The sequence below is a fragment of the Syngnathus floridae genome, chromosome 8 (genome assembly GCF_059516105.1).
Source record: "Syngnathus floridae isolate MCC-2025c chromosome 8, RoL_Sflo_1.0, whole genome shotgun sequence".
Taxonomy (NCBI): domain Eukaryota; kingdom Metazoa; phylum Chordata; class Actinopteri; order Syngnathiformes; family Syngnathidae; genus Syngnathus; species Syngnathus floridae.
This window is the reverse complement of record NC_142420.1, coordinates 11,088,871-11,112,498: the sequence shown is the minus strand read 5'-3', so window position 1 is coordinate 11,112,498 and position 23,628 is coordinate 11,088,871. Positions and strand designations below refer to the sequence as shown.

The window sequence follows — 23,628 nt, the reverse complement described above, 5'->3', positions numbered from 1 at the left end:
CCCCACCAAGCCGCTTATGCTGTGTCGTGAAAAAAAAAGAAAAAAAGTTTTTAAAATGAATGGAAATATTGCTTCCCATGAACAGCAACTGAAACCACATTTGAGCTCCTTGACTCAATTAGTGACTGCTGCACGGCTTCCTGTCTAACGGACATCCTCACGTCATAAACTTGCTAAGAAAACAGAAAAACGAAAATGAGTCACGGCTGATAATAATCCAAAGGTAATTTTTTGACCCACATGCAATTGCTCAAAGCTTTATGTAATGTTCAATCAAAAAAGGACCATATATTCATCACTCACCAAAAAACTTTATTGGCTCGCTTTCAATAAATAGTGCAAAATAAAAGCGACAATACAATTATGCACAGGAAAGACTATTACAGCAGTCAAATCTAAACGATACGTTCGTGAGTACTTTGAAAACCTTAAAGATGAACACAACAGTCTTGGTGTTCCGTTATTGGTGGTGTTAAAAAAAAATCACTCCATTTTAAAATTAATTTGACTCTCCTGGAAAAGCACATATGACACAATGGAAGTTTTTAAAGCTTTGTTAGGAATGATTGAAAATCAAGCCAAAAAAAATAAAACAAATAAAGTGCATTTGTCAATAATGCGTTTGCATTTCTTTATCAGGCTACTTTGACCAAAAGCTGCAAAAAAAAATTTGCTTACATTTGCTACATTTCTGTCCTGTTCCTCCATTATCAAACACGAGTGCACAAAAATGGATGGCTCAACGTGATGTGGACCACAATCATCTCAAAGATTCAAGTTCAATATCCAAGTCCAAAAACACACAAGTAACAGTGTGCACTTTCCCTTCTGCAACACACCTGTTGCTCTCCTAAAGCGCGATGTTTTCCCGATTCCAAATAACATCTGTCAGGTGTTCAGGCAACTTTGGTTTTTGACAGTTCAAATAAAATCACAAAGTGGAAAAATCCATACATTTCACATTCGTGGATGAGCCGTCGGTATGTCCCAAAAATTAGCATTCGGCACCTTTGGGCAGCGGAATGCTTACAACTGTGTATAATCTTTTTAACATTTGTATATAAATCTTAAGAAACACAAAATGAACAATATGATGACAATTATTTTTTTTTACATTCTTCACTAATGTTGAGGCCAACTTGTCTTGTAATTCCACTATGCTCCTCAAGAGGCAATAGTGAGCTAGCATGCCAAGAAGGCTACATATCGAGAACATATTCCGTCATTGTTTTCGATCAGGGATTAGCGTTGAACCACTATAGCCTTTTTTTCCTGATGGAACAAATTAGGTGGGGTTGTTAAGACTCTTTTCTGTGGTGTCTTAAATTTACAGTACATATTCATTTTCATTTGAGAGAGTTTAGCGGTTTAATGAGGTAGATTTAAATCTTTATTTTTTTTAAACAAATTGGATGTTGTTCTGAGCTGTGAAAAATATTGTGTTCAACCATTAGAGGTTCCACTGTAAATCAACTCTTACGGACAGTAGTATTAAGTAAAAACTAGGGGCGCTGGATCACTGCTGCCCCCTGTTGACTTGGGGTGCAAAATATAACACACCTCATGACAGATCCTTAGCGAAAAACATACACATTGTCCGAGGTGTGCCATTTAAAAGGAAGTATGGCTGTCTTGGCGAGTAGCACACTAACCTTTTGCAACACCGCGTTGGCTACAAGACCGTGTTGGCACAACAAGGCGACAAGGAGCAATCTTCCGGCACTTCAATACGCGAGGTAGCAAAGGTTTATACATTGTCATGTTTCTATTCTACCTGTTTGGTTCTAATCTCCACAACAGTGTTGCTAAGATGCCACAGGCATCTCATTCTATCCTTTGGCACCGATAGCAACCTCTCTTGGGTTGTATTCTGAAAAATGTGGGCTCGGGACGGTACCTTCCTAGGGTGGTCCCGGTCAAGCATGGCTAAGTCGTCGCGGGGCTGAGAAATGTTTCTACTCTTTGACGTCTCTGATGGTCGACAGCTGGGCGGCGGTCTTCTTGACGCGCAGGGCGGTGAGGCGGGCGGCGGGGTTGGCGTACCAGCACTCCCTCATTAGCTTGCCCATCATGCGCAGAGCCTAGCTTGTCAACACAGTACAGAGACAGACATTAAGCACAGCTGTTCAATTGAGTTAGGGATTTGGCGCCATCTTGTGGCAGCAAAGGGATGTACAGAAGGAGCACAAATCTCACCTCACAACTCTGCCACTGATTTGGAATGTTTGGTCGTAGTTTTTGCTCGCACACCACCTTCCTCATGTCATCCACAGACGGATCTGAAGGCACCAGATCATAGTAAGGCAGCTGGAAATCCTCGTGAAGTCCTGCGTGAAAATATTTCCCATTGATGTTTGACAAGGAAAAGTTGAATGTGACAATGGCAGAAAGCACGGCACCTCTGACTGAACATCTCCTGGCCAGTTCCCAAAACACAAGACCCAACGCGTAGATATCAGCCCGCTTGAACGACTCAAAGTTGCTCATATTGATGCTCTCGTCCAAGATTTCAGGAGACATGTACCTGCAGAAGACAACAGGACTTGGCTTTATTCTTCTGGGAGTTAAAGATGAAGCAAAATTCCATCCATCCATTTTCTTGACTGAATACTGTTGTAAAAGTGCCTGTTCACTGACGTATGGCCAACCTCTTGGTTCCAACTCGATGGTTGGTGGGGATATCTATGCTGTTGGTGCCAGAGTCGTGTTTTACGGCCAAGCCCAAATCGGCGATGACCGCCGTGCCGTTCTTCTTCACCAAGACGTTCTTCGACTTCAGGTCTCTGTGCGCGATGGCTGGCTTCCCTGCAGACAGACCGGAACATGTACAGATATGTATATGTGTTTGTACGGTAAATTTGCGTGGATAGCTAGCTAGCTAGACTTACCCTGTGTGCCAACGATCTCCATGTGGAGATGAGCCAGACCGCCAGCTACAGACAGAGCGATGACTACCATGCTCTCCACCGACACGGTGTACCGGTTGAGGTAATCGAACAACGAGCCGTGCTCGTGGTACTCCGACACCAACCACAGTTGTGTCCACGAGCCGTTATCTGGAACACACAGACGTACGTGAGCAATAGAAAGCCAGCAGCTATTTTTAATTTTAGCTCTCCAAACTCCATCATCATAACCACCATGCAGTTGCTTATTGAAGTGTTTATGAAAATGAAAAATTTCACATGCCACGAGAGGGAGCCAGACACTACCTTTGTTGTCAGCCGCAATGAAGCCCAGGATGTTGTCATGTCTGAGCATGACTGTCTGATAAATCTCGGCCTCGCGGAACCAGGACCTCTCGTCCCTTGAGGAGAAGATCTTGACAGCCACGTCTTCCCCTCGCCACTTTCCTCTCCAAACCTCACCGAAGCGGCCTTTCCCGATGCTCTCCTGAAGAACGATGGTCCGGGCTATCGTTCGCTGCACCAGCAGCGGAAGCCCTGATGAAAACAAACAAAAAATTTAGAACTAAAATCAAAACACCTCAAGTCAAGACGAATTTTGTAAGAGAAGCTTACCCGATCCCGAGCCGGAGGTGCTCATGTCGTAGATGAGGTCTTTGAGACATTTCTCGGGAGACATGAGCATGTGCTCATCAAGGGCTTCCTCCGGCTCGTGTTTGCGTGCCCGGCCGTAGACGCAGTGCTGGCGCTGCACCAGCAACGCTCCCAGCGCGACGCCAATGCATAGCAGGCAAGAGGGCACCACGATCACAGCGACCAACTGCAGCCGGCTGCTGTCGCCGCTTTCCAAAGGCCTCTCTGTCCACCAAAGGCAAGGCAAGTTTAGCGATAGCCAAAACACGTGCTAAAACGTGCTGATGGCCCAACGTGCACTTGAACTCCATCACAGTTTCCCAACACATTTTCAGCCTTTTACCTAAATACTAAACAAGCTGCTGTCCAACACGCTCATGTGTTGGAAAATCTAGATGTACCTTTGTCCGAGTTAATGACTTTAAGTATGTTAATTCCAAGATTAGTGTTTAGAACAGGTTTGATACGTTTACATTAAAACCACATTAACTTCAGTACTCAAACACCACTGCCACTTCAGCCCAAGATCTTCAACCCAATCAACTGGGTCCAAAATAATGAACCCAACCTTGGGTAAAAACTAATCCAATCAGTTTCTATTGGTTGCTTTTGTCTAAGTGCAGGTGAAATTAATCCCTTTCAACCATCATCGACCATTCACTTGGACAGTTTTATTAATAGATGTGTGTGTGTGTGTGTGTGTGTGTGTGTGTGTGTGTGTGTGTGTGTGTGTGTGTGTGTGTGTGTGTTCGTGTGTGTGCGTGTGAGAGAGATGGTTCTAAACACAGTCGCCCAGCCTGTGCCAGCGCTGTTATGTCACAGGATCTAAGTGGGATCAGCATCAAGCTCGTCTCGCCGGGGCCACAATGAGTGGGAAATCCCGCAGCGATTGACTTCCCGGGCAAGGACGCCAACAAACCACCATAAGCAATTTATTATCTAGCGATATTTTTGCCGCAGCAGACGCAAGCGACATCTGTAAATATGTGTTGACAGTCGCAATTTTTGTCCGGCAGCAAGGGCAGTACGTCACAACATCTGATTTTCTATTGAATGCATAGCAGTGATTCAATTTGAGCATTGTTTATAATCAGAAAATGTCTTGTGTTTAGTTCCCCTTTTCACTTAAGTGGACGTTTTTGGTAAGGTCTGACCCTTACAGATTTTTCGCAGGCCGATTCCAGTAATTGGCGGAAAATCTCAATACCCGATTAATTGACCAATTATTTTTAAAAAAAGTATATAATGAATAAAATAATTATATTCTTGTTCCCTTACAATAACGTCTCGTAGTGATGGTCGCGAACGTACCGGGCTGTAAACGCAACGTCTCGTTGTTACAGAAGTCGCTGAAGCAGCAGTTCCTCTTGGAGACGTTGGGGGAGCTATAGCAGAAGACCTGACCTCTCATCTGGGACGGCGACAGACACGATTTGAGGGTCTCCTCTCGGCCGTCCACCAGCATTACCGAGTTCCAGCAGGCGCCGTCGCCCGACGTCTCGCATACTTGGCTGTCGCACAGCTGGCACACGCATTTGAGACCTGCGAGAAAAACGGGGAACAATCGCAAGCAGGATCTGACAAAAAAGGCAAATAAATAAATAAACAAACAAACAAACTTGGGTCAATTTGAAGCGCATTCGTGTCCATTTTTTGGGGGGGATTCAATTTTGTTTTGTTGAGTTTATTTATAACACTGAATATGTATTGTTATTTTTATGTTGGGTTTTTTTGTTGGCTCTTGCTGGGAAGCAGACCTGTTACGCAACGGCGGTCGTGTAAAGCGGCGGCGGTGTTGGCTGCTGCTGCTGCTGCTGCTGCTGCGGAGGAACACAAGTAATGCCTCTTAGTTTAACACCCGCCTAATCTCATGTTCCGCTTGGAGCTGCTGTCAGGCTTTGTTTGACAAGTCCCGCCCGTGATGGACGCATTTTTATTTCATTCAACTGGACATGTTCAATGAAGCAATGAATGATTCGGTAGAAGTTTCAAATTTGAGCAACTCGATGTTGGAAAAACATCCGACGTGCGACGTGAGTGTTAAATATTGCGATATTGAAATTGGCAAATTTCACAAAAAAAGAATTTTATCTTACTTTTGCTAAATGAACACTTATTTTCTGTTGCTCTCTGCTTAAGTTAGAATGATCCCTGCTACCACATTCCTAGAAAATCACGATTTCCCATTACTGGTGATATATTTTTCCAACAGGCCAGCAGACTACTCCTCGTGGTTCTTGGAGGCTGGCTGTTGTGTGTGGTGACCCCTGACCTACATACGCTTCTCCTATTGGATAGCAGTGCACATTTGAGTTTGCATCTGATTGGTCCAAGGTAGAAGATAACCAAACGCGTCACGTACCGTATGAAAGTATTCGTTTGTATTCAAATTGACAGCTTGAAATTTGCAACCATTTTTGCAGCACACGCGTGTCTATTTGAAACATGCTGGCGATATGCAAAGAATCCAACACACAAAAATGCAAACGTCACTTCTTCTAATTCTGTGGTTTGACCTCATCAGCTTTGAATTGTATTTCATTTGCCCAAAGGAGTTCAAAAACTCATCAAAATCCATCCGACGGTTGCCAGGCAACAACTCAGGTCAATAGCAAGTAAACAATTAAAGAAAATGAAAGATGTGAGACTGACAGGGTTATTAAACTGAATGGAACGAGCTAGTCAGATATGGAATGGGAACGTGTGAGGTTTATTTGTGTCTTGGTAGTAGGACAAAACTGTGTACTGGTAGATTGATTTAATTAGTAATTATAAATAAATAAATAAACATATCTATCTATCTATCTATCTATCTATCTATCTATCTATCTATCTATCTATCTATCTATCTATCTATCTATCTATCTATCTATCTATCTATCTATATATATATATATATATATATGCAGACGATGGGTAGATGGGTGTATATATATTCAAATATGAAACTGTCAATTAGTCAATCTTCAAATGGCAAAGATATTCCACTTCCTTGACACCGATAACCTCTCACTTGAAGGTTTCCAATTAAACGCTCTTGCCAACAGTAGCACTGCTGTCAGTGTCAGTTGAGGAAAAACGCACTAGTGACTCTCAGTCGACATCGGGTAACTTATGTTAAATATTGATGAATGTTCCGTTCAGCTACAGTAAAAGCAAAATAACAAATCCTCTGGTGTACAGTAGAGTGCCGTCGATTCACAGGACACAACATTAGGTACACCGATCCAAGGCGATTGTTACTTTTGAAACACTTAATGGTTTAAGACAGTAAAGCAAAGAGGTCATGCTTGTACGTGAGTCATACACACTAAAAAAAAAAAAAGACATGGTGCCCTCCAGCGTGTGTGTGTTTGTGTGTGTGTGGTACCTGCAGTCAGCTGCGCCACACACAGCAAAATCCACACCGTGTGAAGGATCTGCTCGGCGGGTCGAGTCATAGCAAGGACCGCATGGGCTCCCTTCTCACACTGCTGTTCTGCTCACTCCACGCGGTCGGCACGTACACATTGAGACACACACGGACACACACACACACACACACACTAATGAGAGGAGGAAAGTGTGCGACGCAATGAGCGAGAGCTTTGCAGCCCTCCCCTGCAGGGAGAGAAAGTAAGAGGATTACACAAACTCACACCACTGATGGAGACATGTGAAGTCCGCACACACACACGCACACACACACAACCATGTGTTTGTGTGGATGTGGCCACTTGATTGACTGCTCTATTTGGAACATGCAACACCCCTAAAAAATATTTTGAATTTTTTTTTTTTTTATAAAACTAATATTGGTAGTTTTGGTAAAAAAAAAAAAAATCTATATCTATATAGTTATATAAAAAACAGAATTTGTTTTAAAGCAAAAGCTGTGATTTTTTTTTTTGAGGTGGTGGGGGGTGCACATCTAACTGTGAACATGTGTTTCCTAGCAACCCGTTACAGCTCATTAAATGCAATAGACATACTATATTTGGACACCACGTACAATATGTTTGTGTGTTAAGACATTTTAACTCGGCGATAAAAAATGGAGATGGCACTGGAAGAGTTCTTACGAGCGCCGTTAGAAATGCATTTAAAGTGGCTGCTTGTGTTTATCTAGTGTTAAGGCAATGTGTGTCACCTTGTAAAAAGCAATCATCCAGTTTTTTTTTTTTTTGCTTATTCAGCAGGTAATTTCAGCAGAAGATACGCACCGGCGCGCACTAAAAGAGCTCGACGGAAAAGGCGGGCACAGGGTTTTCTGAGCGAGGCATGTGGGAGCATAATGGATTAAATGACACTGAATGTGATGACGGTCAAAAGTCCAAACAGCTGCTGATGCATATGTTGATGGCGGCTGGCCATTACTGGCCTCGAAACTCTTGTCAGATTCAGCTTCCATTCCGCGTCGTTGAGTTCTGTATGTTCGCTTTTCCTGACACATTGAGGGAAATAATTTGTGAAAGTTGAAATGAGCAAAGCGTCAAGACAAATCAGACAGGTCATATACTTGTTTTCTATTTAATTAATAGAAACCACTAGCCGATATAAAATGTTAACGAAATAAAAAAAATAAAATAAAAAAAAAAAAAAGGTTGAAGTTTGACTTCTTGAACTTGACAATGCACATTAAGACGGTATAAAGGCAAATTTAAGAGTACAGGCCTCCATTAAGGGTGAAGGAGATGGCTAACCTCAGCATCACCTAGCAGATATTCTTGTGTTGTGCACAACTAAGACAAACAAAAGGAAGGGATTGAGAACTATACACCTGTTTGAAGGACTGCTGACATTGGAAGAGTGATGGACGCTTTTTTTTGCAACAAGGCTAACAAACAAAGCCAAGAAAAAAAGAAAAAAAATTACTCGATGCGACCTCTTCTCCAAACTCAGGCGCAAAAACCAAAGCACTAACATCCAGGTTAACAGCAAAAATCTAGCCCCCAGATTGCTTCATATTGAATGTCCGGTTCCCAAGAGCTCGCTCAGCCATCTTTGGATGCCAAAATGTGTCTTTGAAAATAAATACAGGGCCGTGCCGCTATAAGGGCACGCTGAAGGGGCTGGGCGTGTTCATCCGGGAAGTACTGTAGCGCCTGTGACGGGGCGCCAGGTACGCTTAAATGTCTGTTTTCATTTTGTCAAAGGAGCTGTTGATCTTTGTCAAAGTCTTTTTGATGCGTAGCGCCGTCAGTCGGGCCGACGGGTTCTGGTACCAGCACTCCTTCATCAGCTTTGCCATTGAGATTAAAGTCTGGGGAAAAAAATATTATAGTCATATTAATATCAATGCTAAGATCATTTACCCTGTCTATGATGTTTCACATTACATGTTAGCATCAAGCTAACTTTTTTCGAAGAAATTAAAGTTTCATTGAACATTTAGAAATAGGTCAAGCTCACTTTATTTTGAAGGTTTTATTAATAAAGAACATGGTTAATCACGAGAGTGTTTTTATGTTCTGGAATGACTCACCGGGTCCGAGAACCATCTGTTGGGTATGTTGGGCCTCTGCTGGTCCACACAGACCACTTTCTTCATATCCTCAAAACTGGGATCGCTTGGAACCACGTCGTGGAAAGGAGGCTTGTAGTCCTCAACGATGCCTATGGGGAGAGCACGTGTGAGACGCTCACAAATGAAGCAACGTGTGGTTCTTGCTGGACACCGAGAAGACGCACCATTGCTGACAGTCCTCCTGGCGATCTCCCACAGAACGAGGCCTAGGGCCCAGATGTCCACCCTCTTGTAGGACTCAAAGCAGTCCATCTGGATGGAGTCATCCAGCACCTCGGGAGCCATGTAGCGTTTGGTGCCTACTTTGGGATTGTTGCCCACATCCAGCTCGTTGGTGTCTTGGAAATGCATGACGGCCAAACCTTGAAGACAACAAGCGGCTTTTGTCAACAGGATGTAGAACATCTCGCCCAGATTGACATCATCTGATGTCATTCACGTGGGAGGAGCTCATCACAAATCAACCTGCTGAGCTTCTTTATGGAACAAATGGAACATTGGTGTTAGATTAAGTGCACTTCCGAATGTGTTTACAGCCAAAGCACAGGAGGAACATTAAGCGCTGCTTGTTTCTCTTAAATTAGGAGCAAATGAGCCTTAAGCAGAAAGACGAGAGGAACCACATTAGATTTATTTCCTTCGCTGCACGCGGTAAACAAAATCACGTTATCGGAGCTTGGGCTCCTCAGGGGTTAAAATGTCCTGAGTCAGAGCAACCTCGCAAAGCTAAAATGGTCATGTGATCAGTGAGTCTGGATTTGAGACTCTTCCAGGCTCATCAAATAAACAAATGGAGACCTTGAAGAAAAAAAATTGTCTTCTTCTTACCGAGGTCGGCGATGCAACACTGGCCGTTTATTTTCACCAGGATGTTCTTGCTCTTGAGGTCCCGGTGGGCGATGGCCGGCTTGCCCTGGGTGCCGAAGATCTCCACGTGCAGATGGGCCAGGCCGCTGGCGATGGAGAGCGCCATGCGCAGGCAGCCGCACGCGTCCAGCGTGCTCAGCTGCAGGTAGTCGTACAGGGAGCCCATTTCGTGGTAGTGGGTGATGAGCCAAAGCTGCGTGCTGGAGTTGCGGGACGTCATGTCGGAAGCGATGAAGCCTGGAGGGGAGGAGAACACGAGAAGTCTTCAAGACGGTCGAGCAGGGTTGATTGATGATTGTCATCGGCGACCTACCAAGGATGTTTTCGTGTCTCAGCAGCACCGTGTTATAGATCTCGGTTTCTCGGAACCAGGACTTCTCGTCTCGGGACGAGAAGATCTTCACGGCAACACTCTCTCCTTGCCAATGGCCTCGCCACACTTCGCCGTAACGGCCCTTGCCTGGCATGAGCCAAAGATGGAAATTAGGAAATGATGTTGGCTCTCTAGTTTAATCCAGTTTCGATTTTTATGGGTTTTTAGATGAATAAAAATGGAAGACAGTATAAAAATGTCTTTTGTTTGGTAGGTAAAAAAGGGCTTTTATGCACCATGCTGCCTCTCACAGGTCTGTTTTAGTACTACATGTACATGACAAAAATTTGCTTTTTTTCCCCATATAATAACTTTTGTGCTTTAGGAAATTGCATTCTACTACACTGCAATGTCGATTCGAATGTCCGGCCCTAATTTGATGTGCTCTCGATGTGTTTTATGACTTCCAAGAAGGCAATAACCATGCCCGGAGTACGTGCGTGCTTTAACTCTTCTGAGCGAATCCAACCGCGTCAGCTGTGAGACACTAATGTTCAACATGGAGAGTGTCGGGGGGTCGTATTGCTTCAGCGGTTGATTTCTGCTTCTTTTACTCATCATTGCAACAACAACAATGGCCTGTCACCTAGACACTGGCCTTTGTTCTTGTTGCAAGCCGTGCGATTTTGATGCATGTAAGAAGCAGACGGCGCGTTTAGAATTGTATGAGATGCACAGTTTGTTCCTTCTTATGGAGATTTAAACCTTGGGGGAAAAATGTACGGGGGACTGCTGCGGGCAAAAAGCATATCCATTATCGATTTTTTAACAGTTGTGAGGCTTCTCTTGTACTTTTTCATGTGTGTGTGTGGAGAGCCCTCCCCCCCCCATTGTGCTGACACGAAGGTCTCATTAAAATGAATGAGCGGGGCTGCATATTCTGGCGCAGACCTAATGTCAATAACAATACTTGCTCGCTTGGAGTGGGGTGGACACTCACCCACACACTCGTTGAGAGTGATTTGTCGAGCCACCGTCCTCTGAACCAGGAACGGAAGGCCGGAGCCGCTTCCCGAAGTGCACGAGTGATCCAGAAGATCCTGGGAATGAAAAAAAAAAGACATAAAAAATTGAGAGAAAAGAAGAGATTTGAGTATGAGGTTAAATGGGAAGTCAGAAGATGTATGCGCGTGAAGAGAGGGCGCCCTCTATTGTAAAAACAAGAGAAGTACATCCCCAGCCTCTTTTTTTTTTTTTTTCCCCTTTCAGGTGTTGTGGCTGCTGGACATTCCAACTAATCCCTGAGCCAAGCTGCAAAACAAGGCGAGACTCTGCTAAGCCTTTTATTTTTAGCTGGGCAACAAGACATATATAGTACCTGGCACCGCCACGGGAGGGCAGTGCTGAGTCGGCAGCTGAAGACAAACCAAAGCAGGAGACAAAGAGGGAAGAAAGAATACAACATAGGAGGCCGATGCCTCGTATTAACAGATTTATTATGGATGCGCTGTCTGCGAGTCAACTGGAATTACAAGACGGAAGATTGTGGCTTTAAAATAAAATCGTTTATAGGCTCTAAATAATAATGGTTTGGCTCATGATGGTACCGCAAGATACGAGTTAGATTAAAAAGTGGAAATGGGAGTTGTCTGCATTCAAGGATGTGAATCAATACGTGCAGATGTTAGTGAGGTAGATGATTAATAATAATGTTTTATTATCGCAAGATTTCAACTACGCAATGGACTTGTTGGCACATTGGCAAGATATTTATTAGCGCGCTCTTTATTTGGCTGTGAAAGAAGGAGACAAAGTTACGGGACAGGGGGGGTGAAAGCGCCGGCCTGTGCGACCGCATGACTCCGCCTAAACTCTGGATCTGTTTAGTGAAACCTCAAAACATAAACGGCGCTGTGCTAAAGCTCCCAATTTGCCGGCTGGGAGAGAACATTCCGAGCGCAGACAGTAAAAATGACCCAGAGAAGGAAAACAAGCGTCGAATGGGGTTTTTCTCGCCGAGAACAGAGAGTCTCTCTCTCAAGTCGGCGTACACAAACAAGACTGGGGTTGTTGCACAACACGGCTTAATCTATGTTTTAATCTTGTGCTGGAATTTTATAAACATGAGGGATTGAAAATATTACTCGACATGGACGCATCATTGCGACTCACCGCCAGCGTGCTCTCCCCCACGTTGGACGCAATGAGACCGTCGATGGTTCCGTATTCGGCATCCCGTGATGTCAATCTCTCCATCTGGTTGTGGTAGATGCGTCGGAACACCAGGATGGCGATGGCCGACAGGATGATCAGAACCAGGATGGGCGCCACGATGACGACGGCTAGCATGGTCACGCTGTAGTTGGAGAGCTCGTCGGCTGCCGGGAGGGGGGAGAAGAAAAATTGGAATTAAACAACATGAAAGGAGTGACTGCAGGGCTTTTCCACAGCATCAAACTAATCTTAGTTGCATGAAGTGAGCTATCAAGTGAAGCTCATCTCATGCGCCGTGGGAGGAAGACAGCAGGACACCGTCGAGCTGAATTTAGCTCTCTGTCTCGCTCACACTCCCCAGGTGGCTTCTAGCCTCAAGATAATGTCAGCAAGCAGACAAGACAGTGTGGGGGGCATGACTAAGTAATAAATAGTCAAGCCCCCCCCACTACTCAGGGTCGCCGTCATTTTGCTCCCGTGGTATATTTTTCCTCATGTCGCGAGAAACGTAGTAGAACACCTTTGACGGGAAGCTGGACGGTGCTGTTGAGGTTGCACAGGTGGCCGAAGCAGCATTCCACAATCTGGTCTCTGGAAGGCGGCGTCTTGCAGGTCATGGTGCTCTGCTCGTAGACATTAAAGCAACCTTTCTGGTACATCAGAGAGCCGCCGTTGACGGTCAGGGAGGAGAAACACTGGCTGCCCATGCAGCGGTTCCCCGTGGCGCACGAGCTGCCCTCGCACACGCACTCGTGCTTCTCTTTGGCCAGGGGCTTCACTTCCTCTGGAAAAAGATTCATCCAGGGTTTGTTCAAATACGTTAAATTTACCAATATTTATTTCATCTTAACTATAAATTATGCAATTTTAAAAAAAATCCCATTTATTTTATGAAAACAAAATATTTTACACGTGATTGTTTAATTATATTTTTTAACTATTTGTTAATAATTTAATTATAAAAAATGCAATTTATGAAAATTTAATTATTTTATCTAAACAAAATATTTTACAAGTGCTTATTTAATCATAACCATTGTAATAAATGAAAGGTACCTTTCCCCGGAGCTTGCAGCGTGACGTTCATGTTGCACAGATGGCCTTGGCAGCACTTGACGACGCGGGCTGGCGAGGGCGGCTCGGCGCAGGTGGCCCGGCCCACGTCATCGTCCCTCAGGCAGCCCTTCTGTTGGACGGCGGTGGCGCCGTCCTCCACCGTGAGCGAGGAGAAACAATGTTGGCCGGCGCAGCGCCGATGGGGCTGGCAGGTGGCGCCCTCGCATATGCACTCCTGCTCCCGGAGGGCCGGTCTGCCGGCGGACGCTTCCGCGTCTGATGGGTGCGAGCCGAGAGAAAGGCAGAGCGGCCATTAGCGCAATATCATCACTCTTCTATTATCCTAACCGGCATTCAATTAGACATGACAAGGGATCGGAGCTTTTTATCGGAGATACTTTTCTATTTAAAACGCAAACACCCACCTTGGTCGTCTCAACGGATTACAGCTATTTTATTACAGTGAGCCCCCGCCCGCCTGCCTATTCACTATTCACAACTTCATGAATGCAGATAATTCTGCGAAGAGATCATACAGATAATTCAGGCTTTTTCTCCATTTTCTTCTGTCTGAGTCAAGGTCTGGTTTGTGAGCACATGAATAACTAAAATCCTGCAATTAGCCTTATTTTGGTTTTAAATGTGTAAGTCTTCGCTGGGCAGGGGTGGCTCTACTCTAGTGGATGAGGGGCTAAGGGCCACCCCAGAAAAAGAGGAAAAACTAAACTATTTGCTGTGTCACCTTTGACAGAAAGCGAAAAAGTGTTCAAAATAAGTGACAAAGCGGCCCAGGCATCCTTCAATTGTTTTGTAACGTTCCAATAACCGATTAATCGGCTTATTAACTTAAAAACAAATGAATCAATTAACGATTTTTTGGTGCCTCATAACTTACCATAGTAAAGTTAAAGGCGGACTGTTTTAGATCATTTTGGCAGTAAAAATCTGTCAAATGTCATGACATGAATCTTTTAGGCGATTTTGGCCGATCTACTATTGGCCGATCAATCAGATGCAATTTTCCAGCTCACCTTTAACATGCTGCTGCAGAGACAGGTTCATGTTGCACAGATCTCCGTAGCAGCACTCCACCACCAACTCGGGAGTCGGCGGCGTAGCGCACTTTCCTTCTTCACTACCCACAATGCATCCCTTCCGAAACTCCCGAGTCCCGTTGAGCAAGGACACCGAGGTGAAGCACCGCAGGCCAAAACAGCGGTTGCCTCCGCCGCAGGACGACCCGTCGCACAAGCACTGCGAGCGCCTGGTGTCGCCTTCGGCTGTACGGACGACAGACATTTTATTGTTTCATTGGCTTTGACAGAAAAAAAACCACTGTTTTCGCCGCATCGGAAATGTGCGCACCACTGCAGTTGTCGAAAATAACTGCGAGACAGCGGATTAGACGGAGTCGGGAGGGAGAAGGGGGGAGACGTGCTTGAATGATCAGTCTGTGCGTGCAAGCTGCTCGAGGGCCACTCAGACAGACATGGAGGCTGCCTCTGTGTTTTGTCTGACAAACCCAGTGTCTATAGTTAGCTAAATACAAGGGGATCATGCCCGTTAATCCAGAAGCCCCCCCCGGGTCCTTCAATCTGAGGTGAAAAACTGTAAAAGAGGAGAGGGGACATCCTTACCTTCCAAGCTTGTGCAGGGAGGGACCAAAAGGATCACAATCAAAAGAAACATGTAGCCGGCTGTCATTTTCGACCTGCATGTTTGGGGAGACACAAACACAACCTTTACTACCGGTGTCCAAAATACACGAGAACATTTTCGGAGGCCTCGTGACAAGACGGTGTCAGGAAGCGTCACTTTCGACAGGCAGTTTGCAGCGGGACGCGCTCTGGTGTTTATTCGGCAAGAGTCAAAACCAAGTTTCAAAAATGTAAAGTGGGACTCGTGCCTCGCTGTTGTCCTGGCAACAAGGCATGAGTGGCAAGCAATGGGGAGACTGGTGCTTGCTTATTGGCTGCCTGGGTCCTGGTGCATAAGTGTGTGTGTTGATGCATGTGTGTTGGAGGGACGGGCGTGTGTGTGTGTGTGTGTGTGTGTGCGTGCGTGGTGGGGGGGGCAGACAGACGTGAGAGGAGGAGGCGAGCACTGTGGGGAGAATTAGCGTGGGTGCCCAAATAGTGTCTGTCCTCTTTGGAGGGCTGCAGACGGTCTAATCCTTCAATTTTTAATGCGGCTGTAGTAACGTCGGTAGAAGGCGGGCGGGCGGACACTTGTTTGTTCCTCCTTCCGCTCCACGTCGCAACCCTGTCTCTCAAAACATTTTCGTAATGACACAATACAAAACCCACCTGCTCCAAGCTTTTGCAGCAACCTCCCAGACATAAATGATTAAGTACGTCATGTTAACATTAGCTTAGCTAACAGTGGGCCACTCACGCAGGCCACATGCTGCTCCTTTAATCAGAGTACAAAACGGGGATAATCGGTCTGACCGGGGGGGGGGGGGGGGGGGGGGGTGCTCAATGGGGAGGTGTAAAGCGAGGTATAGCCAGGGGGCAACCGGGGGACAGTGGGTCAGAGCAGGGGCAGAGAATTGGGAGCAGCCGCACAGGGAGGGAGGGAGGTGGGACAAAGAGGTGTCTGGTGTCAGTACCCGGGGTGGGAGGGGGGACACGTTTGTGACGGCTGTCTGGCGCTGCAATCATGTCAAACGTCATCATGAATATTTCCATTTTGATTGTTATATGTCGCATCATTGCGTCTTTTCCTGCTGTCAGTAAAAACTGCATTTTTTTTGGTGATATCATGCGAGCTGTAACAAGGCGAGCTGCCTGGCGCTCACGTGTCAGGGCATTCCACAAAGCGAGACGGGGGTGTGAGATTTCACACTCGACAATGTCTGGCAAGTATTTTGTAAGGCTCATGGGGCGATGGCAGGTTTTAACGTTGGGATTTTCAGAATTGGGACGCGTCATGGCCATGCAGCGAATAGTGACTCACTCACAGCTGATTCATCTGGAACTCACCTCACTCAGCTAAGTGAACAAAACGCCGAAGGCGTCACTTATTGGCCTTGATTAGCACACGTAATGATTTGCTGCGCTTTTGCTTTACATTTCGCAAAGGGGGAAAAAAAAACATTAATGGAGCATTGAGAATACAATAGCTTTTTTTCAATGAGTTAGCATGTTGCTACGCTAAAGCTCTCGGAGTTTGCGTAAATGTGCGTGCGGAGACGTCTATTATTGAGTTCTCCGGTCGGGCTGTGTTGAAAATGTGACGGGGAAGCCGTGGGTGTGTTCTCGTCGACGCGTCTTTCATCGTTACCGAGCAGAAACCCGCCGGAGGGAACCTGCCGGAAAAAAATTTTGACGCCGTTGAAGATTCAGATCAGACAATTGGATGTTTATTCCAAACAAGATGTTATTTTAAGAGAGGCATCAAATGGACACTCGGAATGTGATAACAACATTGAAAACTTTTTTTTTTTTTTTGCTGACTCGAACAACTTGGGACATTTTGTGTGTTTTAACACGTTTGGCTACAGATTGAAGAGTACAAAGGAGGAGCAGAAAGACATTTTTATTGCCAGCATGTAAAATGTGTTTGCTTTGACTCCTGTTGAACGCTTGCAGGTTTTTCAATGTTCCCTACGGAAGGTAGGAAGGGCCTTTCCAAGTCATCCCATATCAAGTGGTAGATTGAAATACTCCAAAGTGATATTTTGAAAGCGAAAATAGATGCTAGGTTATGTGTATGCAAGACCGGCAAAATGGAGGTAATGACGAGCGATGGTGTTGCAGTGAGTTTGGGAGGGGTCGGGATGCTGGATTGGACGCCCTGCAGGAGCTGCTGAGTCATCGCTGGCAAAGAAAAAAAGAGGGGAGACGAGAGGCGCAATCTGCGTCGGAGCTGGCAGCCTGGCACAGTCAGCATGGCACAAAAAAAAAAAAGCCGGCCGGCGAGGAAACTGCATCAAACTGCAGCGAGGAGATTCAGACGGCGGACCGACGTGCGCAGACGGATGGCGAACAGTCGAGCCCGCAACGACGGCGAGACGATAACAAATTATCCGCGCCGACACCCGCCAACCTATTTAAGCACGTCCTTCTGGGCAGCGCCATCTAGGTCACCTCGCGTCTCCAACGCGAGAAGATACTAAGTGTTGTGGCGCTTTGCTTTTCTGGCTGGCGGCCACGCTACAACATAATGAGAACTCAGCAGTCCTGCGAGGTCACCGCTTCGCAACGCCGAGCGGGAACAGTTGCTCGGTCACAATGCGGCAAAGCGGGAACCGGGGGATCTTGATTGGCGGGCTGTCAAGATTGGCCCGTGTGGAAATGAGCTCACGGACGTCGGGGCCTCTGGCTGACGCACGCTCAATTACGATTCTCGGCAGCGGAAGAATCTGTTCCATCAAACTCGTCCAGCTGCTTCTACATCTAAAATGTTTAAACTGTTTTCCTCATCAGTACATTGAGATCATTTGTTGCCATTACTCAACTTTTGAAACTAATTCACAAAATTAGGTGGAAAGTAAATCATGTCTAAATAATAAATCCATTTTATTTTTTTAAAAATGTTACAATTATTTTTAATTTCCGATTTTGCGGACCACCTGCAATACCGCCACGGACCACTAGATGAGCGCTGACCACCGCTTGACACCCCCTGGTTTAAAGTGACCCAAATTGGCTGAAATAGAAAAATCGGCGCTCGGTCCAAAAGGGTATCTGACTAGCAACTCGGACTTAGCTAATGACCACGGTGACCCTCCGCTGCGATTGTGTGCGTGAGAGAAACGTGGCTAAAGAAGTCAAGCAAAGCTCATTAACCTTTTGGACGAAGGCCTCATCAAATAGGGATAAAAGGGCTCCTTATGCGGGGCCTTGGAAAGGATTTTGGAATAAGCCCAGTCCGGCCGAGGCCTGGCAGTATCTTAGCAGCTGCTTCGTTTTTGCAATGTGCGGAATGTCATCATATGAGTTTTCCATCCCGCTCGCGTTGTTTACATTGGCAAAGCGGTTTTAAAAAGTGACGGTAAGTTTTTTTTTTTTGAGTGGTTCTCAGCTCGCTGACGCGCAAAGTCGTTTGAGACGGATCGAAAGGTTATACGGTGCGGTGATTAAGACACCGTTAACGAGCTGTGGTCGCCACGGCAGCTGGACTTTTCACACGGCCATCAAAACATTTTCAAGCGCCAATTCAAACACGCTCTTTACGGCCCTTCGCAATCTTTGCTGGCGAAGGAATGCACAAACACTCCAAAAAGAACGTTTTGCCGAGCTCCCTGGCCCGGAGTGCCGCTCTTCTCAAAAGCAAACCTCGCCTTGATTTGTGTTCCGGCGCAACCTTTTGGCAAAACGTCTCCTTGTCAAGGAGGGAAACTAAGGAAAGGACTGAAGAACAGGGGGCGGGGGGCATTTGGGGGGGTCCCCACCAGGCAACCCCTTGACCGCTGCGTTGATAATCAGCCGCCCGGCAAACGAGCGTGCGACAAAACGATAAAAGTGTCAACGGCGCAAAGCGGGCTTTTACGGCCCAGAATTCCCAAGCTAAAAAAGTTCACTGGGTCGTTGTAGCTCCTGAGCTTGTCACAACATCTAAAGGTTTTACAGCTTTTATTTACTTTACGCCCTGACCTTTGACTTTCACATGCTCGTAACACTCCGAATGGACTGGAGTGCAACAGTTAGCCAAAGATGGTTGCAAGTGATGACTTCAAGTTCAGCTATAAAGCGTCAATATCGAACATGGGACTCAAAACGTGCTGACTCGACTGTATCGGAATTTTTTTTTAGCAAATTGGGATTCAACGCAATCTAAACGGTTTGCTTCACAAAGGACTACAGAAATCATAATTACTGTTGAGAAACTGAAAACGGAGTGTTTAAACCATTTTAAGCTAAACAATGGCTCTAAACACGATTATTAAAATGAGTGTCGATTAATCGGCTAACCTCGACTGCGCTACATGGTACGCTAGCGGAAAATCGCCACAACTCATACCTAAAATATTCTCAGAATTTTCCCATCTGGACCGGTCCTCCAGCCAATCCCAGACCACTCATACCAAAACTCCCAACTTACCAAATAGTTATCTAATAAGTGAAGCCAAGTGCTTGACTTCTCTGGTCTGTAAATGTAATCAGAGGGATGGAGCAAGTGGGCAAAGACATGCACGGTCCCTCTTAGAAGCTGAGCGAGAGGACAAACGCACGAAGCCAGCCTTCCTGGAGTGTCTCCAGTGCAGACCAGAGGAGCCAAAGGCACTGCACATCCACGTTGGAGTGCTTCGTAGCAGACAGTCTCCTCTCGGCTCCCCCTTCCCCCGCCACTCTTTATCCACATTTAAGAACACAGAAACCGAGACGATCAATAAGCCTGTGCGAAGCCACCGGCAGAGGGACAGATAGTCAAACAAGACCAGACTGGGGAGGAAGATTCTCTTTATCTCCATGCACCCCCCTCCTCGCACCCCCATTGCTTCTCAACTTTGATTGTCAAGACTGCGGCACGACGAGACAGCTCAGGCTGATGCAATGTGTTTGGGCTAAAATTATACTGGAAAAAAAAAAAAAAAAACACTGAGGACAGAAGGCTTCTATTGTTAAAAAAAAAAGAAGCTGGACAGTGCAGCCAATTCAACCCACATGCTGCGTTTCCACGCTCCTCATTTAATGCCAGCCGTCACCGACGCGAAGCAAACTTTCTGCACAGTCAGCATCTAGCGTATACACAAACAGAATGTAAACAACGGCCAGATGCATGCGAGGCTCCCAATCCAAAAAAGGCCGTCTCTCCTTCTTCTCCTACACACTGACGTGGAAGAGCGATGAGCTCCAGACTCTTGCGTAGACTTGAAGTCTATCTTGGACTCATAACTGCGCTTCCCTTCTTAATGACAAAGTCTGTAACCTGATTTCACACATGCGCAGGCAGAACCCCAACCCCCACCATTCTCTGGTTTCTGGACCCGGCCACTCCACCCCCGCCTCCCCAACTAGCATTAGCACATTGTTCCTATCTGACACTGCAGTCTACTTGTGGTAGTTAAATGATTTAATTACTATCTTATACGTCTGAAGCCAAACTCCGCCTAGCGCTAATTTGCTATCTACAATCAGACCAAAGGAAGCATTTCAAAACCAGGGATCTGTGAAAACAACCTGTCCTCCCTCCTCCATTGTCTGGGTACCTGTCTGACGAGTCGGCAGGCCCGGCCCAGCCCGTCAGACGTCCTGCTATCAGACTAGCATCGGCTCACGTTCAGCGAGCCGAGGAGCCCAGACGGCAAGCGGCAGACTATGAAGTTGTTGTCTGCGGATCATCGACCAAGCAAAATAGTCACAGTCTGGGGCTGATTTCTTTTGTTGGAAAAAAAAAGAAGCTGATTTAATTGCGAACAATAGATATTTTCAGAAAGCTCACAGGAGAGAGTGAGAAGAAGGCCATCAAGACCGAGACGCTATTCAAACATCTGGGTTTTTGGGTTTATCTTTGCGGTGGTTCACATATGCATATGAACTGGAAATTTAACTGTGCACCTTAGATAAATATTTTTTTTATAAAAATACCTTAATTGTGAGGGCCTCTGGCTGATGATTCCTTTGCACGTCAAAGCGCTACATGTCTTGCTTGGGGGCAACCGCTATTCAAATGGAATCATGGGAAGCGACCAAACCGCGACTTGTTGAACTCATCTAAGACGCAAGAAAACATTGATGAAGTCGAAGGAGGACCTCCTGGATTTCATTTTTTGTCTAGCTAGCTAGAAAAGACAGCTAGATAACTAGCTAGCATCTTTTGTTTCAACTTCTACTTTTCTTTGTATTGTCTGGCAGTCTGGATCTGGTTTGAGGTCTCCAAAATGTTAACTGTATACCTCGTTTAAGCTCATCAGTTTTCACTTTAAATGATGCATGTAGGCAATAATAAAAAGCTAAACCAATGAGTGACGATGCGTATCAAGTCAGCTCAGTCGATGTAAAACTCCAACTGACAAAGTACTAGGAATTGATCCAAAAAAAAAACTAACAGCTAAAAGTGGGAAAAAATGGCCGACGCTTAAGCTAAAGCCATTACTGATGACATGTTGTCCCTCAAGTATAGCTTCAAAGATCTTGAGTGTCTCATCCACATTGTTTGGCAGAGACTTAAAAGCACTACATCAGATGTGTAATCAAGTATGAACACAATCAAGTAATCCCCAGACATACTTGATTAATGTGTTTGTCTGGCCGAGGTGGAGAAGGTGGCTCGCAGAGGAGGGGGTGCGCGGCGACGCAATGATGCTAACAGGCAATTCAAGTACTCCGGTGGGTGTGAGACGTTCACACGTCTTTTAAGCAGCGCAATTATCTGGGAACGGTTGCAGTGAGAATCAACGCCTCCCAAATGAAGTCCTTGTTGGTGGGTCTACAGGCCAATCCTGGTTTCCTCAAACTTTAGCGGTGACAGCTAATATGGGAAGATGAATGGTGGTTTATTTCTTTATATGGTATGACATTGCTCGGCAACCAGATCAGGAAAATCCTGAGGATTTAAGTCAAACGTCAAACAAAATGTCATTTATTCAATTTACTAATTTGTCAATTAATTGATTAATAATTGCACCTCTGGTAGGTCAATTTTGGACATTGTATGTTCCAAAACCTTTGCCAATTAAGGCTTTATATTATTAGTACAATTTGATGAATTTTTCTTGATGAATTACGATTATTTTGGTTATGATCACCGATTAACTGGCAACCAGTGCCGACAGGAGCTTAGTCTGGGGTTGTTTCCCCGCATCTTCCTCATGTTTTTTTCTTTTTCATCAGAAATCAGGGCATTGTAGATGTTTTGGTATGTTGGGAACCCCTGTTGAAAATGCATGAGGTCTGTGCTCCAAAAATACATCCTATCAATTCATTTTTCATCTATAGGAGGAGCCAAGTGTGGTGTAAACCCCTTCAGCCCCATCCCTGCAGGTCTGTGCGATTGTGATGTAAAAAAAAAAAAAAAAAAAAAAAAAAAAAGTGCTCAGCGTGGGATGACACACACGCACACGATCACGCAGAAACGACCCTCCCAAAGAGATCTGCTTGCATGACAATGCACTCGCGAGTCGCAACTTGTTGCCAACTTTAAAAAGCCGCATTATGGAATTAGAACGCTGCAAATGAAGCAGACTTGTTTTTCTAAGTTGTTTGGCCTGAGGTGTTCATTCAAAATATGTGGGGAAAAAATAAAAACATGCCGAGTCGTGTTCGTGTGTACGTGACAACAAGCTTCGTGTTTTTACAGGCTTTCTGTAAGGCAAAATTCTTTAAGCTTTTTCCGAAAACTTCCCACCCACATACAAACATGGAAAATATAATCTCAAACTACGCCATTGGGGTACTCACCTCGTTGGAGCTTTGTCTCAAAGTGCTTCAAAAGGGGGTTGTCGAATGGACCAAGGCGTCCATCTCTTGGAGCCGTTCAGCGACAATAGCCAGTCTGTTTGCCCAAGTCCGAGACGCTGCGGCGGCGACGCGGCGCCAACATTTCTCCCCCTCCCGCAACCGCCACAACCACGTCCACTCGCTCGCTCCGGCTTCGTCAAATTCACTTTTCACCTCGCTTCTCCGGTGTAGAAGGGATAAACAACGGACAATTTTTGTTTTGCCTTTAAAACGCAATTCGCCTTTTACGTTGCAGTCGTCTGGAGTTCTCAAGTCACATAGAACGAAGGCGGCAAGGGAGGGAGGGGGGAGTGGGAAGAGGAGGAGGAGAGGAGAGGACGGGGGACACGGTGGTAAGCAAGAGCGACTCAAACAGGAAGTTAGCTAAAGACTTGGTTACCCACAATGCACAGCGAGAGAGCACGAATGACTTCCGTTAAAACCCTTTCGAAGTAAAACATATTCCGCACGAACGTTTTCGAAATAAAAGCAGTTATTTTACCTAAACATTTAAAACCGAACTGAACTCAAAAGATTGAATGTAAATAATGAATTCGAATAAAACGTAAGGGAGTTGTATTATCACGATCATAACTTACTAATTTAAATTTAAATTACTATATAGAAATAAAGTTGGTATAAACTAATATCACGAAACTGATCACATATAACAGATAAAAAACAAAGTAAAGTAAGTGATTTGCACTTTTTAAAACAAACTGAAATGAGTCGTTAGGTTACATAATT

The 23,628-nt window shown here is 45.4% G+C and overlaps 2 protein-coding genes and 1 long non-coding RNA gene across 10 annotated transcripts; 1 reads left to right on the top strand and 2 right to left on the bottom strand.

The window, feature by feature from the left end:
• Positions 1-289: 289 nt before the first annotated feature.
• On the bottom strand, positions 290-7,213 carry acvr1c (activin A receptor type 1C). Of its 7 annotated transcripts, XM_088382349.1 has the most exons (9): positions 6,910-7,213; positions 4,851-5,081; positions 3,522-3,764; positions 3,213-3,443; positions 2,889-3,056; positions 2,649-2,805; positions 2,400-2,524; positions 2,197-2,327; positions 290-2,081 (listed from the first exon to the last, which is right to left on the bottom strand). In XM_088382349.1, exons 1-9 carry the CDS (start codon positions 6,977-6,979, stop codon positions 1,956-1,958), a joined length of 1,482 nt encoding a protein of 493 aa, XP_088238475.1. In that variant the 5' UTR covers positions 6,980-7,213; the 3' UTR covers positions 290-1,955. The 7 variants fall into 7 exon arrangements, with proteins under 7 accessions (XP_088238475.1, XP_088238470.1, XP_088238474.1 ...); XM_088382344.1 differs by having other exon boundaries at positions 2,889-3,443; XM_088382348.1 differs by having other exon boundaries at positions 2,197-2,524.
• LOC148394565 (uncharacterized) lies at positions 5,329-8,779 on the top strand. Its single transcript, XR_015859749.1, has 3 exons — positions 5,329-5,572; positions 5,752-5,873; positions 7,715-8,779. It is a non-coding gene; the product is annotated as an uncharacterized LOC148394565 (long non-coding RNA).
• On the bottom strand, positions 8,033-23,253 carry LOC148394564 (activin receptor type-1-like). Of its 2 annotated transcripts, XM_088382342.1 has the most exons (12): positions 22,843-23,252; positions 15,133-15,206; positions 14,527-14,775; positions 13,496-13,771; positions 12,960-13,223; positions 12,398-12,603; positions 11,226-11,325; positions 10,226-10,372; positions 9,874-10,149; positions 9,210-9,407; positions 9,004-9,134; positions 8,033-8,781 (listed from the first exon to the last, which is right to left on the bottom strand). In XM_088382342.1, exons 2-12 carry the CDS (start codon positions 15,197-15,199, stop codon positions 8,647-8,649), a joined length of 2,049 nt encoding a protein of 682 aa, XP_088238468.1. In that variant the 5' UTR covers positions 15,200-15,206; positions 22,843-23,252; the 3' UTR covers positions 8,033-8,646. The 2 variants fall into 2 exon arrangements, with proteins under 2 accessions (XP_088238468.1, XP_088238467.1); XM_088382341.1 differs by having other exon boundaries at positions 9,004-9,407; positions 22,843-23,253.
• Positions 23,254-23,628: the final 375 nt, after the last annotated feature.

What these genes read in the sequence shown, in the direction of transcription:
- acvr1c (XM_088382343.1), bottom strand. Translation starts at nt 6,979, where the DNA reads ATGACTCGACCCGCCGAGCAGATCCTTCACACGGTGTGGATTTTGCTG. An exon ending in CACCTCCGGCTCGGGATCGG is followed by an intron (nt 3,444 to 3,521) that starts GTAAGCTTCTCT and finishes TGTTTTCATCAG; the next exon opens with GGCTTCCGCTGCTGGTGCAG. An exon ending in GGAGATCGTTGGCACACAGG is followed by an intron (nt 2,806 to 2,888) that starts GTAAGTCTAGCT and finishes GTCTGTCTGCAG; the next exon opens with GGAAGCCAGCCATCGCGCAC.
- LOC148394564 (XM_088382341.1), bottom strand. Translation starts at nt 15,199, where the DNA reads ATGACAGCCGGCTACATGTTTCTTTTGATTGTGATCCTTTTGGTCCCT. An exon ending in GCTGCAAGCTCCGGGGAAAG is followed by an intron (nt 13,224 to 13,495) that starts GTACCTTTCATT and finishes ATCTTTTTCCAG; the next exon opens with AGGAAGTGAAGCCCCTGGCC. An exon ending in GAGACACGAAAACATCCTTG is followed by an intron (nt 10,150 to 10,225) that starts GTAGGTCGCCGA and finishes CCTCCCCTCCAG; the next exon opens with GCTTCATCGCTTCCGACATG.